This window comes from Magallana gigas, chromosome 3 (assembly GCF_963853765.1).
Source record: "Magallana gigas chromosome 3, xbMagGiga1.1, whole genome shotgun sequence".
In the NCBI taxonomy this organism is placed as follows: Eukaryota; Metazoa; Mollusca; class Bivalvia; order Ostreida; family Ostreidae; genus Magallana; species Magallana gigas.
The window spans coordinates 15,422,438-15,442,733 of record NC_088855.1 but is presented as its reverse complement, the minus strand read 5'-3'; the positions used below and the strand labels follow the sequence as shown (position 1 = coordinate 15,442,733).

The 20,296-nt window shown below is 33.7% G+C and overlaps 4 protein-coding genes across 4 annotated transcripts in view; 1 reads left to right on the top strand and 3 right to left on the bottom strand.

Annotated features, from left to right (window-relative positions):
- LOC105338898 (calmodulin-binding transcription activator 2) overlaps positions 1–5,204 on the bottom strand; it is a 31,676-nt gene extending 26,472 nt beyond the window's left edge. Inside the window, exon 1 of the mRNA XM_034482915.2 lies at positions 5,077–5,204. The gene's annotated coding sequence lies outside the window, so the exon portion shown is untranslated. The remainder of the gene's footprint in view (positions 1–5,076) is intronic.
- A 48-nt stretch (positions 5,205–5,252) lies between these two features.
- Positions 5,253–8,493, top strand: LOC105322856 (peptidyl-prolyl cis-trans isomerase H). The gene is made up of 7 exons (XM_034482917.2): positions 5,253–5,411; positions 5,595–5,659; positions 6,378–6,446; positions 7,107–7,149; positions 7,438–7,533; positions 7,764–7,851; positions 8,026–8,493. Exons 1-7 carry the CDS (start codon positions 5,349–5,351, stop codon positions 8,133–8,135), a joined length of 534 nt encoding a protein of 177 aa, XP_034338808.2. The 5' UTR covers positions 5,253–5,348; the 3' UTR covers positions 8,136–8,493.
- Positions 8,494–8,643: 150 nt separating this feature from the next.
- LOC105322855 (bifunctional polynucleotide phosphatase/kinase) lies at positions 8,644–15,182 on the bottom strand. Its single transcript, XM_011421755.4, has 16 exons — positions 14,880–15,182; positions 14,622–14,714; positions 13,825–14,465; positions 13,280–13,359; positions 12,858–12,936; positions 12,487–12,573; positions 11,990–12,058; positions 11,659–11,710; positions 11,450–11,517; positions 11,031–11,123; positions 10,638–10,734; positions 10,321–10,382; positions 10,068–10,177; positions 9,625–9,712; positions 9,354–9,415; positions 8,644–8,831 (listed from the first exon to the last, which is right to left on the bottom strand). Exons 1-16 carry the CDS (start codon positions 15,016–15,018, stop codon positions 8,708–8,710), a joined length of 1,944 nt encoding a protein of 647 aa, XP_011420057.3. The 5' UTR covers positions 15,019–15,182; the 3' UTR covers positions 8,644–8,707.
- Positions 15,183–18,989: 3,807 nt separating this feature from the next.
- On the bottom strand, positions 18,990–20,296 carry LOC105322854 (zinc transporter ZIP1). The gene has a single exon (XM_011421754.4). It carries the CDS (start codon positions 20,033–20,035, stop codon positions 19,067–19,069), a length of 969 nt encoding a protein of 322 aa, XP_011420056.3. The 5' UTR covers positions 20,036–20,296; the 3' UTR covers positions 18,990–19,066.

Below are 20,296 nucleotides of genomic sequence, written 5' to 3'. Positions count from 1 at the left end.
GCTATTAAAAACTATTATATCCTTGCACTGACAGATTAATTAATAGAAGAAATTGGATGAATCTGATTTCCCAGACCAGTGATTCAAAGTCCCTTGTATTAAATCAATGTCAATTTACATATCTCATCAAATATAAGGAAAAATTGACACATGGAACTTCTATATATTGCTTTACGAATGCTTCAGGCATGATAAACCTGTGAAATTGCTTGCTGAAATCGGATGTTCTATTCTATGAGACAAATAATGTTTCATTGTATCCTCCGCCTTTCTACATCAGCGGTAGAACAAGATTCCCTCTAGTCACTGTTCATTGCTACCTGTACATAGAGAACCGTTTTCAGAACAATCTGTATTCAAAAGTCTATTTCATGAGCACTTCATTGAGCAAATAAAACCTCTGGTGCGTGTATCTTTTAATACACTGTTCTCAGTGGCCATTTTTTTTAAAATTTATTGATTTTGAATGAAGGAATATCAATTCAAATTGCCAGGCAATTGATTTGTATTGAAACTAAAATGTAGTGTTGAAAAAGCATTTACTTTATGAATTCAGTAAGCAATTTCTTGTGAAACTGAAACTTACTTCATTTTGTGTTACATTTACCTCAAACTACACAGAACCTTATTTCAAAATAAAGACAAATTGAAACAAAATCTAGACCATGCCAGATTAATTGTAGTGCATGTACACTCCTTTGTGGATACAAAAGTATGAAAACAATCCTTATACATTGTTATCAACACCACCATTAAATTTTCTCACCATTTGATCGACAGTGATAGCAAATAAGGATTCTGCAGTGCAAAACATTTGCTTTTAAGTCTCCCAACTTCAGCTAGAATGACATACTTTGATACATTATCCTGGAAGCTCCTTTTCTCTCTCTCTGATTATCACAATTATAAAGAGCCTTCTACAAAACAAGAGGATTTAGGTGCTTCAGCTTCTTCCATCTCTCTGTGCTTATCACAGTAATTAGGCATCCTCAAAACACTGTTAATACTAAGTGAAATTGGCTTTTAAGCTGTTACTTTTTTGTTAATTATAAAATTACAGAAGAACCATTTTTTCCAGTATGATATCTTTGTATTTGCTTTTGATTTTTCTGTCTATTTCACACAGAGTATAATGGATGTAAAACTGTTTTTTTCCCCATAGATATATATTATTGACTTCTAGTTGGTGTGTTTGAAGTGTGTTTAGGAGAATTCTGAGAGACAAACCTGGTGCATTCTAGTCATTTGCAGATCAGCTCTCAATCTGATTATCTCTGAAGAATTCTTGAAACAGACAACTTCATATTTTCTTTCCATTTGCATAGTTCATAGTCATACAAACTCTGTAATTCAAGGATTCCCAATAATGTGAGATTTCATGGTCAAACTAAATCTGTAACGCAAGGATGATGAGGATTCACAATGCAATCAGTAAATCTTGACTGTTCGGGATTTAGACAAATATCTCTAGGAAAATGTATGTTTTCATGAGACACAACGTAACACTTAGAGTGATTTTAATACGTACACATATATTATCACCAAAACGTGACATTCTTTTCAGCTTAATGTGAAACAGACACAGTGTTAACATTGCTCCATATGTTGCAAGTATAATGTTGGAATGACAAATAATACACATATCTTAAAAAACTGCACTGCAATAAACAGAGACACTGCTGGAAAAAACAGTAAGAAAAATTATATTCATAATTAATATTAACATACCCTAGTATCTTAGTACATGTTTCAAAACTTGAACAATGGGTTTTAAGGAGACTGGATGCTCAACTAACTATGAATCAGATTTACTATACCTTGAAAATTGCAATTATGATTTAAGCCATAAACACTGTTCTTTAAGGTTTTAATACCTATTCTCTATAGATACTGTAGTCTAAAAATAGTCATGACCATCCATTTCTATTCCTGCATAAAAATGACTGTCCTTCTACATACTGTATACAGGAAAAATATATTCGCCCATTTTATATTGTTCCTTTCGCTCTGTCAGCAACCAAATGGGTGAATTATATTTATCGCAAATTATCCCTCTTTACTCAACTGTGTAGTGTGTATGGGAGACATGGTGAAACTGTCTGCAAATGTACAAAGGTGAAAATTACATGGGGCGAAAATAGCCCTGTTTACAATATAAACCTAGCTGCACATGGTTGCAGTAACTGAATCTCATTTCCATATAAAATATACTGGTTTAAAATCTACCGCATGTACAGTCAATAAAATCTTCTGACAGTGCCATTCTTATTCATATTTTATTTTTATTTTTTTAATTTGCATAAAACATATCAATTCTGAGACAAAGAAATTGCTGCATGATAGTTCACAAGGTATTGAAAAAAATATGCTGAAAACATCAGACAGCCTTCAAATTAAGATGCTAGCTGGGACAGAAATCCTGGAGGCAACCCTTTCCTGGCTTACTCTGGTTTGTGCTCTACCGGCTGAGAACAGAACTAAGCAACATAGACTGCCTGCAACCTCATACAGAGGGAAGAGACACAAAAGGTAACCGATTTCATGATTGAATGTGTGGCCATAAAGAACCTTCCGATTATTTACCAATTCTTTTGAGGGGGCCAGTGTCTCTTGCATTGTAATTTTGCAGATTTAATGACAGAGAATCAATAGTGGTCCTTGTTAATAAGAGACCGATATACTGCTATATAGTGTGCCCCAGTGTGCTGATTTTCTGTAAAATCTGGTCGGAATCAATAAAATGCGTGTTTAATGACATCATCGGATATTCTTCTGGTGATCATTAAAATTTGTCACCAAGCAACTAATCCTGAAATGGGTGAAAGAATGTGTTTCTTAACAATGTTTACCATTTCTGAAATGCCACTAGTTAATTCTAATATGCCGGTACATTGCAACATTAGAATTGACAATCTTTTGTCAAGCAAAATCCTCTGAGTCTTATAAGTATATTAAAACATCTCATATACCTTCAAACTGATTGACTTTTATCTAAATGGATGAACAGATTGGAATGAAATTACCTAATTATAATTGTTATATTTTCTTGATTTCCACTTGCCTACTACTGCAATAAAAAGTCCACAAAATATATTAGCCAAATATTTCTCTTTTTCACTTCATAACCTTTGATATATACATGTAGCAACATCTTCTTATCAATAACATTGATCATAAATAAAATAGACAAAGAAGCTGCCCAAGTCTACCATGAGTCCATCCTTTAGCTTTACTAGCTGTCATTGACCACAAAACAATCTGCTGCTAAGTTGTGTCTGCTGGAGATATTTATTTTTTCTTTTTGCAAATTCATTTTTTAAACAGCCATGAGTATTGAGTAACAGTCTCAGTTTCAAAAAACATCACATCGTGGAAAATGTCTTAACAAATTTTACACACCAATACCAGATTACTAGATGTTGCAAAGGAAAATTAATAGGTCATACATATCTTTATTGTTACTCTACCCATGGAAATGAAAATAATGAAAACCAATTCCTAGTGGGTATTAGTAATGAAAAAATCGGGGGACTTTGATTCTGAACTTCCTTTCAAGATATTTTAACATTATAATCCATTTTACCCTTTCTTGTCATTTGCAATGTGAAATTCCCATCCCAATGGACTTCAATGCCCTTCACCTTTTTTATTTTTTTTTTTAATTTAAAAGAATTCAATGTTATAATTTTTTTTTATTTAATTCAAAATTCAATTTAATATGTAGCTTTTCTTATATCTAAGCCGAAAGAAAATATAAAGTTTATATACATGTAATAACAAAAACACAAGGTGGATAAGACTGTTTAGAGACACAATCTTATAATCTATTTATATCACTAAGGTAAAAAAAAAAATCCTACAATTTTTCAGATTCACTAAATTTCTTATTTGAAATAAGGACATCTCTACTGCAACTTTGTTTCCTGGAAATATTAGATCATTACTTGTAAAACACAAAATATGATGGTTTAAAATTAGATATTTTAACAAATTTGAATGTCCTTGAGATTATCAGATGTTGAAAGGTTTTCTTTTCATTTTAAGGATTTACCATATATCCAGTAATTTTTGCAATAATCAAAGTTCTGCTTTTTTGCAATCGCAAAATATTCAATACGCAGAAATTATATATCCTGTATTGTTTGCTATAAGAAAATTTTAAATCACAAAAAATGACTAAATTTAAAAAAGTTACACATTTCCCTAAATTTGACAAATTTTGTACCATGCTAATATATGGTAACTTATTGTAGAGGACATCTACATCATTTACATGTTACAGTGTTACAGTTAGAGCAGCATGATATGTAAATAATGGGGGAAAACATTGCAAAAAATAGTATTAGGCCACACTAATATAATTTCTTGTTTGTCAAACAATGAAAAAGGTACGAGCAGGCGAGCAATTAAATAATAAAATTATTTTAATTGTAGGCAAAATTTTTATGCAGTACATAAATAAATTTGTGCGGACTGTTACATTTTATTACTTGTTTCTTATTTGTAGAATTGAACTATATAAAATACAAAAAATTGAGCTGAAATAGAACAGAAAACAGCCCAGAATTTGCTGGATGCGTGAAATTAATATTAAATTTTTTTGCACAGTTTTATTATGAGCGCAAGGGGTCGAATGAACAAGAAATTATACTGGTGTGGCCTTAAAAAAGAAAAATCATCCCATTAGAATATTGATACACAGAATAAGTACTGAAGTGGACCAAATTCTCCTCTACTTCTGTTTATCAAGTGGATTGGCATTAAGGTGAGTCTTCAATCATTTTTATACTTCACACCGTTTTCAAGTTGAAAATATTTCAATTTCGGCTTTATTTCAAGTGTATTTGTTCTCAAATCATTTTAAAAGAAACTCGTTTGTAACACAAGATTGAAGGCTCATCAATGAACCAATTTATGGTTCTGTCATTAAGAGATTAAACCACATCAATTCTTAATTAAGTAAGGGAACCAGTAAGATAAACTCACGTATTAGAAAGCAAACAACAATATGCCATGATAGGATTCGTTGAACAATCAATTACAATTCAAAATCTAGCAAAATACTAAGATACTTACATTACTGAAGTTTTCTCCAACCTCGATACTCCTGTCAACAAATATGAAAGTCGAATGCGCATGTGCAAAAATTGATTAACTCAGACATCAACATGATCAGTTTTATTGATGTCTATACAAGCACGATTATTTTGCAGTTTTACGGTTCACAATATACACAATCCAACAACAAATTTATCTGCTGATTAAGATATTAAAAATTATTCCGAAACATTTATTGTACAATCAACGCGTACCTGTTCCCCAAAGAGTGGGAAAACGTTGGAAAAACCATGGAAAAAGTAACAAATCCTAACAACCCTGTTGTTTTCTTTGACGTTTCAATCGGAAACACGGTTTGTAAAATACAGATGAGTGTTATCATTAGCACTGTCTTTAATATATTTTACTTGATGTTATTATAATAGTGTTTATCAAACGTGATGCAGTCCGAATTTCCTTATTTTATATAAACAAAATAAGAAATCAAAAGAAAACGTACAATTATATCGAAGTTTATTGGTTTTCCTCTTTTATAGGAAGTTGGAAGGATAAAATTCGAATTATTTGCTGATGTGGTTCCAAAGACAGCAGAGAATTTCAGGTATCATATACATTATATACATGTACATATATGTACATTCTTCCATGCTTTTTTATATGACCCATTTGGATGATGAGTCCTAATAATTTTTAGTTAGCCAAAGTTTCTTCATTTTGGGTAGGCAGTTAATTTGATATAAAGTAGTAGGATTTTATGATCGTAATTAAAAAAACGAAAATGGTCACAATTTTAGCTAATTATCTTTTTTTTTTCATTTTCCTTAACATGTAAATGGAGTTACAATTAGACCAAGCACCAATTTTATAGTTAAAACAGAGACAGTACACTTCAATTTGTGTAAAAGAGAAAAAAAATTGTTTGAAACATACACATATGGATCTGCCTGCATCAACTCAAATCATAATATTGGTAGATATTCAAAGTTAAGCTACATGTAAATGCTGCATGCTCAGTCTACAATTATTACATCATTTTTTATATGCACAACAAGTTTTGTTTTTTGGAAATATCCGAGCCAAAGAAAGGTGATTCCATGAATTTATTCTGCTGTAAATACTTATTAATTTTAAATGTTTATAATGATTTGAAATTTGCTACATTAGGATAAAAAAAATATGTTTTTTTTTTTTAATAAAATAATTTGATAAGAAATACATAAAACAAGTTGTATTTCCTGATTAAAGCTCTGTTCTAACTTATCTGGTTTTAATACTGAGGTTTATAATATTTAATGGTTATTTAATGATTATTTTTACAGGCAATTTTGCACAGGAGAATACAGAAAGGATGGGGTCCAAATGGGATTTAAAGCTTGTACCTTTCACAGGTAATACATATATTGAGTTCACTAAATTTTTCAAGACAAATTATATTCTTTGTGACAGTCATACAGGTTAGATAGAACAAGTGATAGAGCACTTGATTAGAGATTCAGTGGCCGAGGTTCATATTCTAGTTTAATCAGTTGTGTTTTCTACTTCTCTGTTACATCTGCTACCATGCCCCCTCCCCAAATATGGAACTGCCAAGGGATGCTAAAACTAAGTTATGGGTCTTTGTGGTTCCCTTAAGTTAAGGAGGAGGATTATGGTCAGACAAGTTGAATTAAAGGCAGCTGATACATGTAGCTTTAATGAGAAAGCAGTTGACTAGTGGGGTACCTAGTTCAAATTCTGATCAATGACATCATTTTACATCTGTGTAGATTTTCTTTTCAAAATTGCATACAAAAGCACACACTGTATTGCATATTCCTGAGTGAACATTACTATGCTTGTAAAGAATTTATGGGAATATTGTGAATATTTTTGCAAAGAAATGTTTCAGTGCATTACTGTTAGATAATAACACTCAGTTATTGGTTTTGAGCTGGATTTAGACTGGATAATCTTATAAATCATATGCTTTGTCTAATGAAAAAATATGGTAATAATAATTTTTCATAGCAACTCTGCCTAGAATGATTTATTTCTTATATATCTTACAGGGTGATCAAAGATTTCATGGTACAAGGAGGAGACTTTATGAAGGTCAGATTTTTATCCTGTGTGTGTATTGGTCTGCATAACACATTTCCTTTTATTCTATTAGGAGTTCGGTGTAAAATTTGGTAATTTTCAAAAAAAAAAAAATAAGATATACCATTACTATGTATTTTGGCTTTTTATTGTGTTGATTTCTAAAACTTTGTTTTGAGAGCCAAAATTAGCAGCAGCTCACTAAAACAACCTGCTGATAAGCTCATGAAGATGATTTTTCCCCTTAGAATTGTATCAGAAACATACCTTTAAAACATATATTGCCATTTCTATTGACAGGGAGACGGCACTGGTGTTTGTAGTATATATGGAGGAGGGCCTTTTGCAGATGAAAATTTCAAATTGAAACACACTGGCCCAGGAATGCTTTCAATGGTAAGATAGTTTCTGGGTTTAAACAAACACAAAGCATTGTGTATCTGTCTCTGAGTAATACAGTGAAATACGCCAGCACCGTCTTAATCTTATCATAAAATCTTTAACATGAAAAAAAAATTTGAAAATATTTGGATGTCATTGCTAGATTGTAGGAAATATGGCAGTTACCATATTTTTCTGTTAAGTAAATTACTAGCAAAAATCATATGGAGTATTTTTAAATGCAGGCAAACAGTGGCAGGGACACAAATGGATGTCAGTTTTTCATCACGTGTGCTGCATGTGATTTTCTGGACAACAAGCATGTCGTGTTTGGTAAGGTTTAGAAAAATTGAATTACTATAACATTGAAACATTGAATTAGACTATACAATACCTACCGGTAAACATAGCTGTTGTAATTATTTTGATGTGAAAAAGTTGTTTTATAATAGCACCTCTTATTGAAGTTCAGATTAATTTCTAATTGTTTTTCCATCTTATTTTCAGGTAAAGTGATTGATGGACTTTTGGTTTTAAGAAAAATTGAGAACGTTCCAACCGGGCCAAACAACAAGCCAAAAATAGCAGTTGTTATAACACAGTGTGGGGAAATGTGAAACGATACGAATAAGGGAGAGAATCCATCACACTGGAGAAATGTGTACTGAAGAAGTACCGGTACACAGATATTTGTACAAAAAAGTGACTAGGAGTTTAATTGAAATGTATGACAAGTTGCTCAGCAAACAGCTATTAACTAGAAACATGAAATGTTATCAAAGGTACCTTACAACTCTGATGCTGTGATTTTTATAAAAAACAGACTGCGTGTCAGGGGTCAAAAATCTGAGTTTCGACAGTAATTGCAGATTTCATATGGTGCCACTTTGTGTTCAATCTATACACAAATGTTTTAGCAAGGAACTTTACATGTACATGTATATCAAAAAATAAAGAAAAGTGAAAAAATGGAAATGTTCATTATGTAACTCACAAAAAGGTAGTAAATTTTGGATTTTTTATATGTTCATGTACAATGTTTCAATATTTTGTACACTCATAATTACCGGTATGTACATGAAATATTTTGAGAATTTTCATTTTGAACAACAAAAAAACCAACAGTTCTAGAAAACTAATTTATTTTTTGACTACTCATGCAGTAATTAAAAACAAAATGTTCCACATTTTATTTTTCCAGCAGGTATTGCTTGTACAACTTCTCATTTTCAGAGTCCTTGAACTTTGGAACAAAATTAACCCGTACAATTTCTGTGAAGCCTTCAGATGACTCGGGCACTTTTAGCTTTGATCTGTAATATAAAACCAGGTAAATTAAATTCACGGTCTTTCTAAAACTGGAAGAATTTTATTTATATTGTGTACATCTAATGTTCAAATACAATATATATGATTAGCATTTTACTCAGGAACTGCCCAATTAAACTACAAGTATATATCATAACTACACATAAGTCAAACACCAGTGACCTATATAAATGTAGGTGTACCAGTAAAAAGTGTATAATAATGCATTGCTCAATATCTGAAGTAATTAAATGAAATAAACTTAATGATTAAGTCTTTGTCAGTATAGCACTTTAATTGCTACATCAAGTCACTCAACCATACTTAAAGTTCAGAGTATTATATGCTGCACAGTATTTAGTGTTAATTAAACTTTCCTAGATTGATGGATCTTTAGTGTAAGGTGCTTGATCTGCCCTTTCTACCATCCACAGGGTTTATCCCTTAACCCTTAATTGTTATAAAGGTGTTTTTGTATGACAGAGGACCATGATTCACATATATCCATGGGTATGACAAGTACTTACTTGAATGTATTCATGATCATGTCATTGATTGGTTGGTGCGACTTGTCAATCATCTCTCTGTACTGTCAACAAAACAAGACCCCCAAAAAAGATTAATTTCTTCTTCAATACTTAATTTTCCTTGCTAAAATAAGTTTTTTTAAAGCTTATAATTTACATGTAGTAAAATTTACATTATTCAATGCTGTTGTAATCTATGAAATACATAATAGACATATGTTATTTATGAACAGGTATGGTACTTTAAGACAGTTATTTATGTATTACTTACCCGTTCGTTGTGCCGAGCCTGTGTAATAGTTGCAGTAAAATAGAAACACCGACAGGGAACCTTTGCTGTCTTTGCACAATTTATGTATCTATACAATCCAAGATAAGAAATTTAATATGACAAGTCACACAATATCCTGAATATGATAACACACAAATACATTAGTAACTCTATGAGGAAAAATTTCACACAACTGGATGCCTTTACAGAATAATCAAAAGATCTTAGCATTATACATGTATTTGTTCTCCTGATAATAAAACCTTTTGTTAGTTCACTGCTATTGTGATATATTTAGTGAAAGCTTGTTTCATTCCATAGCTAATTAATAAATTTTAAAAGAGAATTTTCCTGTCAAAATTACATGTCAAATTTTGTGGGTGTGTGTGTAAATTTGTAGATCCTTTTTGTCTGAGAGGATGCAGGGTTAGGGTTATATGTACCTCTGTCTGGACTCCTTGTCTGGGTTGGTGTTGTCAATGACCACACTCTGTCCCTGTCTCAGAGATTTAGCACACATGTCCACACATTTCTTCCATGTTCCCAGTGTGTCCTAGAAACAAAATTATTGATCTTGGTAATAAATATTGGAAGAGACACCCATGTCCATATATGAATGAAATAATAAAAAAAATAATTACTTTACTTTCCTATTACATGTGCCAGTTTTGAGAATGCATTAATGTTTGTTCTCACCCTATTGACATGTACATATCCTTTGGGAATCAGGTAGGTTTGTGAAAAGAAGGATTTTCCACCTGAAAATGCCAGAATCTAGTTGTTATAACAGGTTAATAACAGAGAAAGATTCACTGAATTAACTGACAGAGAAAATTTAAATCTACATGTATCTTATTTACGTGTAACTTTATCAACATACTGTACAATATAACATGAATGAATATCATATCTTATATGGTGTAAGTGTTGACAAATGAAGCGATATTATTCTACATTACTCTGGTGTAATAAAGTAATAAACAAGAGAAGCATAAACAGAGAGACAAGCTTACAGGCTGGGAACCCCACCAACAGGACCACTTCCTGGGACTTGGAGGTGATGGACGCACTGGGAGGGTCCAGAAGGGGTGCACTGGTGTCTATTGCCCTCTAAAAAATTTACAGATACATACATGAAAATATTTGTTTACAAGTCATCAGGTAAAAAATGAAGAGCTGGTACATGTGTCTATTGCCCTCTGAAATAAGTGCTAACACATACATGTACAGTCCATTTTCTCAATGGTGTAAAACTTGTTGGGGGGCATATAAGTGAATAAGTACATTCTTATTCATATATGTGCACAGATCACCGTGTAAATAAAGTATACACATCCATGTACGATTCATCATGTGAGTAAATACAGCTCTAATGCAGCAATAAAAAAATACTCCACAATACTTACAGGATCAAATTCTGGCATGTTAAAAGGAGCCGCTTTCTGGAACATGAAAAACTCCTCAGGGGTGTAAAACTTCACTCCAATGTTCAATGCAAACTGAAATTTATAATCAGTGTAACCTAAGAAATTTTTACTACACATAAACTTCTCTTGCTGAAAATATTTATGTAAATGAAAATGTACATATATGATAATGTAAAAAATAGAATTATGCAATGATAAATTAATGTGAAAAATATATAGTTGGGCAGCTTAACATTCCAAGACTGATGTACATGAACACATGCTCTCATATATGCATCATCTACATTGGGTAAAACTATTTTCCTACCCAAAACTCGGATTTGAAAGATTAAAGAAACAGTGTGTACCAGTAAGTTCCCTGTGTTGCTGAGATAACATGACTAGTATATGTAACTTACTAGTCTATCACTGCAGGAGAAATCCTTCTTCTTTTTGGCTGCCCACTTCTCTGGCCGACCAGCAGCGTCTAGATTACAGTTACACATAATTAGACTTCTATGTCTTGTAATTAGAACTGTGGGTTTCATTGAAACAAAATTAGGAAAGTTATCTTGAGCCTTAGGATCAGGTAAATGAAAAAAGTATAATAATTTGAACTTAACATTACCTCCAACATACAGGCTTTCATCAATATCAACTCTTACACTGTCATTTTCTTTCTGAAAAGATTAATAAGCTTCAGCCATCAAATTATTCTACTTATGAATACTGTTATATACACTATACTGTCTTTGGGGTTGATTTCAAATTCGATTGAAATTTACTTTAAAAAACCTATGCTCCACCCACTGAGCTAAAGGGTTAACCCACTAGCTCAAGCTAGTAGGAGCGTGGCAGTACTGAGCCTGTTATATACATTTGTATCTATGAAACACACTACTACACTAACATGAACACAATTTGTCGGAGATTTGATTGTTTAAATAAAGTGACTATACCAGACACATGAAGTCCCACATCCCTCTGGCTGGCTTCCTGTAAATTCCTCCACCAGTGGAGATCAGAATCTGCCAGCAATAAATCAGAAATGTAATAGTGAAGCCCCATACCATTTGACAGTGACAAGTTCCATTCAATTTATTATCTTGGCTTTTTACACAGGCAAATAATTTATTTTGAAAGTTTGTGCTCTATTACACCAACATTCAAATTCAGATTTTAGGTTTTTTTTGTTGAGATGCAAATTTGGAAAATAGATGGAAATCTTCTATTTGCATAAGTAATTTTTCACAATGCTACAGTTTTCCAAGATTTTTTTGTACAAAATAGCTAATGTAATTTCTGTGCATTTTGGGGGATAAATAAAGTACTTGTACATATATCTTGAAATAGAAAATAATATATACATCACTACAAATGAAATACAGTAACTACTTAGTCTTTGAAACCCTTAGTCCTTCCTGTTTTAAGACGAAGAAGTAAATGAAACACAGACCTGGGCTGGGACACCAAGTTTGTCCAGAACACTGCTAAACTTAGTCTTTAGATCATCAATGGATGTCTTCCCTTTAGAAACACCCAGCTACAAATGAAAATTCAAGTTCACTCAACCATACATGTACATATTCAAAGTAAAAGCATTGATCTACATTTCATGTACCAGTAATCTAGAACTAAAATACAGCAGTTAAACAATACTTTTAGAAATCAATTTTTTCTGGAAAAATCAATTGACCAAAACAGAATCATCTTCACTGTGGCAATGTTTGGTAATCGGGCAAGCATTATGAAAGTACATGTACTTAAAGTTTCAAAGCCACGAAACTATGACAAATTAAATGATTTGCTTCAAAATACCATTCTGACCTGGTTAGTAAAGAAGACAATCTTGTAACCATCTTCATGTAACTTTTTTAACCTTCCCGGAATCTCTGGATAAAGAATCCTGAAACAACAGACTGTTCATGAAAAACAAAATTCCTGATATACTGTATACAGGGTTATTTTCACATTAGAATTTGCCCAAATTCGCCCATCAACACATGGGCAAAAAAGGTGAAACATCAATTAAATGTGGCAATCTGATTAAAATCAGATCTTTGATCTGCTCCAACAAATTCAATTTCGCTACACAAAGATCTCTTTGTGTAGCGACGTGGTACATCTGTATAACGTTAACAATATTCAATTCGTGAAAGTCAATTTTATTTTTGAAGTGATATTAATTCATACTGTACATGTATCCTTTGCAGAGAGTTCTGACAAGACACTGGTCATGCTATACATACCTCCAGTCCCCTGGGTGGGTGGGGAAAGTTTTCCCAGACTGTGTGGTGATGATGGTGCCATCTATGTCAAAACCTGCAACCTGTACAACATAATACCATTGCCTTTGAATGTTATACTGTAAGTCACAGCTTTTTATGTACAAATGAACCAAAGTTGAAACAAATAAATCTTTAATTTTTTTTTTCTTTCTGTTTAATAACAAAAAATTTTAAAATTATATTTTTGATTGGATAATTTCAAGAATTTTACTCATTCAATTTCATATATCAAATGCAATTGGACCATTAAATGTCTGTAAAAAATAAACTTAGGACATGTAATTAAATTTTAATATCAGAGCTTTCCGTTATTTTGACAAGCAAAATATGGAAAGCTATCAAAAAGGGTTGGCATGAGGTCAGAGGAGGTTTATGATGATTTCAATTTATAGAATTCAGTGGTTCTGAAATATATCTCTCAACTCTCTACTTCTAAGTCAAAAGTACTGAAAGCGCTGCATACAAAATAAGTCTCATAAGTTAAAAATTACAGAGTTGCTATTAACCTTATTTCTGGCCCTGACTCCTTTTCGGGTACAAACATACAGTTTCTCAAACTGCTGCCACTTTGTCTCCTCAGCTGGGGGCCCTTCTGATTTCTGGGGGGACTTCTTCATTGGTCCTGATGGTGAGGTTTTGGACAAGGAGGGACCTTTTGATGGACTTTTCATAGATGTGGCAGGTGAAGAAGATTTTGAAGACAATGTTTCCTTTTCAGCTTTCGGTTTCTTTTTTACATCTGTTGCTTTCTGTTTGTTATCAGTTTGTGAACCTTCACTGTCTGAGGCAAAAGCAAACTTTTTGTCGGCTGCATTTTTCTTGAGAAGTTTTAACTTTTCTTCCAGCTTTTTTATATCTTCTTCATCCTCTTCTACAGTTTTATCAGCTGATCCATTCTCAGAAGTGTTCATTTGTTTCTCTTTTTCAGTTTTTCGAGGTTTTTTCAAATTTTGATGCGAATCTAAACTCTCTGATGCAGGCCTTTTCTTTGATTCCCTCTTTTTCTCTGTTGTTTTGTTTTCACATTTCTGATTTTTACTACCTGTCGTTGACTTGGGGGATGGATCATGAATAAATTCTACTTTTTGAGGATACATCCCTGTTAAAAGATATATAGTTCCCCCCTCTGGAAGCTTGCATACTCTATCTGCAAAACAAGTCAAATTCAGTATATAGTATTGCCACAGTATATTTCATATAATGAAAATATTTGCAATTCGCTTAAAATAAAAATATAAGCTGTTCAAAAAATGTACGTTGACTTCCATAATTTTCAAAGCTTAATTATCTGAATATATGATACCCTTCTCTAGTTCTATTCCATCGATGGCTGATGAGTTTGCTCCCAGCTGCTTAACAGAGACTTCCCCTGATGCCCAGTCCGCTGTCACCTCCACTTAAACATCATAAACACAACAAATGGTTTTAAGATGGTTTTATCATTGCACTAGCCTTAAATTAATCAGTTAATGCCAAAGGTACATGCAAATTCAATAAAAACGATCTAAACACTTAAAGACTTCTAAATTGAATGACATGGAAGGAAAGACTCTGTACTTACATTGTTTTCTAGAACATCGGGGATCGATACAGCGTGTAGCCTCACTCCTACCCAGGTGTACAGGCTCTCCGTCGGGGAGGGGGATGGGGTCGTGTGTGTTGTTGGGACACACCAATCGACAGCTTTTGATCGACGGCATCCTTGTAAGTGTCACAATGTTACCTAAGAACTGTTCTATGCTAGGAATTCAGGGACAGCATATATTTATATTGTTATAAATCTTATTTTGTCATCAGTCACATTCGGTGACAGCGTTTACGACGAGAAAGTGGCGGTCTCTGTTCGTCGACTTTTCTACCTTCTGATATAGAAGAGCGAAATCGAGAAGAGCGAGGAAAAATAGGGGGGGGGGCATCCCGCACAGACTACTAACTACATGTTCATGTAGGAAGTATAACACCTAAATCTTTTTATTTAGCCCCCAATTTTTTACAATTTTTTTTTCCATTTAGGCCTATATATTTTTTATTGTTATCCGAAACATTTTATTAACGTGGTCAACCATTCAGGGAGAGGCCTGTGGGCTACATCGCCCACAATAGCACAGTGTCTATGCAACGGCTAGAAAAAAAGCAACCCAAAACTAATAGCTTATTTTTCTGTACGATAAAATCCAATATATGAAGTTCATGTAAACATTAGTATCTCTAGACAAACTAGCAATTTTTCCTTGCCACCCCATATATATGTAGTTTCGGTTTCTTCGACCATTTTGAAAGAAAATAGGTACAAGTATGTATCAACCTCAACAAAGAAATCACAAATTCAATTTTGCGCAAAGTTCATTTCCAAAATATCGTCTGCATCAAAAGGTCACTGGTGATTTTTCCCCGTCCGTAGGAACTTAGCTAAAGATGTGCTACATTATTTTACTTCATTATAATTCGCATAGCTTTATACCCTTATTGATCCATGTGTTGTGCGTTTCAAACCGTGGTCTTTTATGTAGCTTTCTTCATTACTACTACTTTTAAATTAACCTATCGAATGTCAAGTCCACTGCTTGTTAAAAAATGCATTGTTGTTTTTTTTTTAAATCCGAATCCCGTAATCTTTATTCACATCCATGCCCTTGGGTGAAGGGCGTTACTGTTTATTAAAAATTAAGAGCCAGTCTCCCTTCCAATGGGACATGATTAGAATAAATATAGAGGGTGGAATATTTCTTTTATTATTTCAGGGATGGCAATCTCTAACCGGTTAACTAATTACTCGGTCGGAACGATGGTAACCGGTTAGAAATCAGTAATCGGTTAGTCAAAAAAAACCCCAAAAGTTACCATAATGTAGATTTTAACGCAATTTCAAAATAAATTTTATTTTTGTCTTTCGAGGTTATTACCGGTATCTAATGAAGTTAAATTGGAGACAGTTAAGATCTTAGGGCCGAGATCTCGGAGAAAAATGTAAGTAGGACGTTGCATGTATAATGATTAATAAAACGACATGAAAATGCCTTGTCTGTTTAGCTTTTCATAAATCATCAACGAATGGTACTTACAATGCATATATCACCGTTGAGTACCGTTACAATTATTATTATCAAAACCGATTTGGTTGGATTTTTCCTATAGCGTCACGATCATTTCTGTCAGCTACGTCATGCATAAATTATATACATGCCGCCGTTTTGAAAACTTTATGATTAGTCAACTCCTTTTCTTAGGCGGAGCTATCAGTACACGCTTATGCAATGTCAGAGCTGAAGGATTTCTCAAAACAGTTCATTTTCTCCGAATATGTAGTCATTATTGACGATCCCCTATGTTTAAATTCTGTGCAAAACTCTCTCTCTCTCTCTCTCTCTCTCTCTCTCTCTCTCTCTCTGTAAACGGGCGTCAAACCATAGCCTCAAGCTCCGGTCCAGAGTACGGCGTTATAAAAAGTATAATATTTAAAAGTTGCATGTGTTAAACGTACATTTCATGTGAATACCGTAAATGTATAATGCACATGTATTACCTACTAACTTGCCAGTCGAAGTGATCGATATGAATTCCTTGATTTCTACACCTTTCGATCGGCAATCGATAGTCAATAAAAGAAATAAACGATGGTGCGAAAGAACGAGACGGAAGTGGAGAGTGCAAGAGGGTTTGTACATGTGCGTCTTCATTAGGCAAGTGTCCGATTCGTTTCTCTTCTGTTGCCCTATCACTTTCGGTGTAAATATATATACTAAAATATCCCCCAACAATTTACCGCAGATTTCTTTATTTTACCTGTCTCTGAACCACCGATCATCCGCTCCATACATGTACACTGGTTTGTTTACATAAATACAAAATACAGCTCTTGATCCGCTTTCCGAGTACGGTTAAAAGGTTGTTTAATAGGAGAAAGTTTGGGGCGAGTAAAGCTACAATTATTAACAGTAGTAAACTATATTCTAAATGAAGAATTATTTAAATGGATTATTTGCACAAAATGTGGTATGGTATGATGTAAATCTTTTCATAAATAGCGTTATTTTTATGCTCGATTAATTGCCATAAAGTTTTTTTTTGTACATGTAAGTATTGAATGCACTGTAGTTCTATATTTACTAACCCAAAATGTGTACATAGAGCTATAGCTATATATGTATGTACTGTATGTTTGTTTTATCACAAGTGTATATACACTTTCGAAAAATAGCCCAATTTCGACAGTCACGAGTACCCATCTCTGATATGTTGTTGTTCTGTCCGTGCATAATCTAGTCTGAGCTAACCAGCAACCAATCAGCGGTTAGCTGAATCCACCAATAAAAAAAATTGTGGTTAAGGTGCGGGTATTGTTTATGTATGACGTAGTTGATAGAATTGAACGCGACGTGATCGGAAAAGTCCAACCAAATCGGTTTTAGTAATATTGTACCTCCATTCGTCGTTATCATTTCACTTTTTTCCTTTAACACGACATCAATTTATCACATAGAAAATGTCTAATCAGGTACATGTATATTACTACTATCCGAAAGGATAATCATTTCAAATGGAGATCTGTTTAGAACCATTTTAACAAGAGCTTGGACTTTGGGTTGTTGTGTCAAATAGTAATGTGACGTAAGCCTGTCTATTTCATTGCTGGCCACTCAGCCATGGCTCTTTGAAATCAAGAAGATTTGTCTGGCATTTGAGCTAAGACTATACACAATCGGTGCACATTTCGCTTGAAACCGCGTCATTTTTAACTTGTTTTGGCGCAATAAATAGATAGCTACGTCCTACTGAAAGTCCAAGGTCTTGTTAAAATGGTTCTAACTTGTGATGGCCAGACTTTGATTTGACCGCGAAATTAAAACGTGGTAAGTGAAACTATTTCATTAATGTATGCTTTTGTTTAAGATAATTCTCATGAGATATACTTTTTAAATTGTATTTTGATTTACAAATAAACAGAATATTCATATCGCTCTTTATGTTTTATTTGTAATAATTATTAAAAAGAGTAATAACATGTCAAAACCTGCGTATTTAGTTTACTGATACGTAGTAGTTACCGGTTAATCGGTCGGAATTCGAACGAATTGCGATTAACCGATTAGCATTTCTGCAATCGATTGATATCCCTATAAAATTTTAAAAATTTTGTGTCCATAAAAAATAGACTATACTTAAAATAGGTTAAATATTTCATTCGGCTAATTCATAATCAGTGCAATTATGACATTGTGTGATAAAAGCTTATTGTATACACAATATTTTTCAACCTTCTACACTTGCAAACAGTTTCACCCAGTTATGATTTCGCTCAGACACAGTTGTGTCAAAGAGAGATTATTTGGGTAACTGGAATTCGCCCAATCTTAAATTCGCACGTTGATAACAAGGGCGAAAATAATCCAAGGGCGATTATTTCCTTGTATACAGTAAATATTTCAGAAGGGAAGTTTTTTAAAATTATTTTTGAGCGACCTTAATAAACGATCTCTAGTTAGACACACAAAGGGGGTCACTAAAATGAGTACTTGACACAAGCTTTAAGTGTTTTATTATTAACAAGATATGACAAACTGTAATAAATCCTAGTATCAATAGGATCATTCAGGTATATACGTGAAACCTGTTAATACAGGACCTAATTGTTGTATACTAGTATTTTAAACACCAGGAAAATATATACACATACCATTCAACTATTTTTAATACTAATTTAAAAAAAAAATAATCTTGCTACATGTATATTTTTTGTTGATTATAATTTTAATCTTTCTCCAATGTTTTCAATCCTGCAACTACACCGTATCCTACAAGGCAGAGGAACAGTTTGGCAAGGCTGTGACAGTGCGCGAACTCGCGCTGAAGTATCTCAAAAAAGGTTACGTAGAAGAAGGTCCCTGTGGCCAGGCTTTGTAGAATCCCGATGATCAGCGATTCACCCACTCCATCCTCCGTGAAAGCCATGCCAATCAAAACGCCAGAAGACGATAACCCAGAAAACACTAAAAGAAAAGCCATCATTTTACACCCGGTTCCGAGTAGCTTGTGCATCTCCAGTCCAATACTAAAGGCGACAATACATTTATGTAAAGAAATAGCCAACAGGAGCGTCCAGATTTTTAATTCCGTACTTTGTATGCCTACAGCCAGGGATTCGAATATCATGTGTAAAGATAGGGCTAACACGAATAAAGACGCGCGGAGAGGTGACGGAGTGTCCTTAATAACCTCTCTGACGTCATCGTGTACTCCGGAAGCGGAGAGACGATCTTCCACCGTCTCGGTTTCAATTAATACTTTATCACTTTCCTCCAAGCACTTGTAGGTCTTGTATCCATGAATGGGTTTAGGAGAACATTTTTCATTTTTCTCCCCGGGACCATGTCCGACTCCATGCATGATTCTCAAAATCACAACTTCGAGGATAAGTATGACAAAAAACCCTCCACTTACTGTTATCTCGGTGACGGGGTAGTCAACTGCGGTGGCGTTCCCGCCATTTAGAACCTCCCTCATACTCTCCTCTGCCTCCGCAAGCAAATGTAACATTGCGGTGCCCAGAAATACCCCGCCGGCGAAACAGTTGAGGTGACTAATGACGGTTTGAATCTTCCTTTGGGTTGCCCCGCCCTTTACACACCTTAGTACACATGTGGGTAGGAAACCAAAAAGGAAAGTCACAAAGAATATGATGAAAAACGCAGCGATTTTGGTTTCAACCAGAGGAACCATGACTGAATCCTTGTGGTTTGTTTATACATGTGTATGTCCGAGTACTTGAATCTCATTTACTGTTATACGAGGAAACGTATTCTTCTAGAGCAGGAAACATATGCGACTGTCCTTCCTGGTTTAACACGTGAATTGTTCTTATTGCTCTTTTTATTCACATATACGACTCCAATAAATCGTCGTTGGATATAAAGTTCAATGTTAAGACGAGAATCGTTCTAAGATTATAAAAATAGTCTCCCCCATAAATTTAAAGTACTG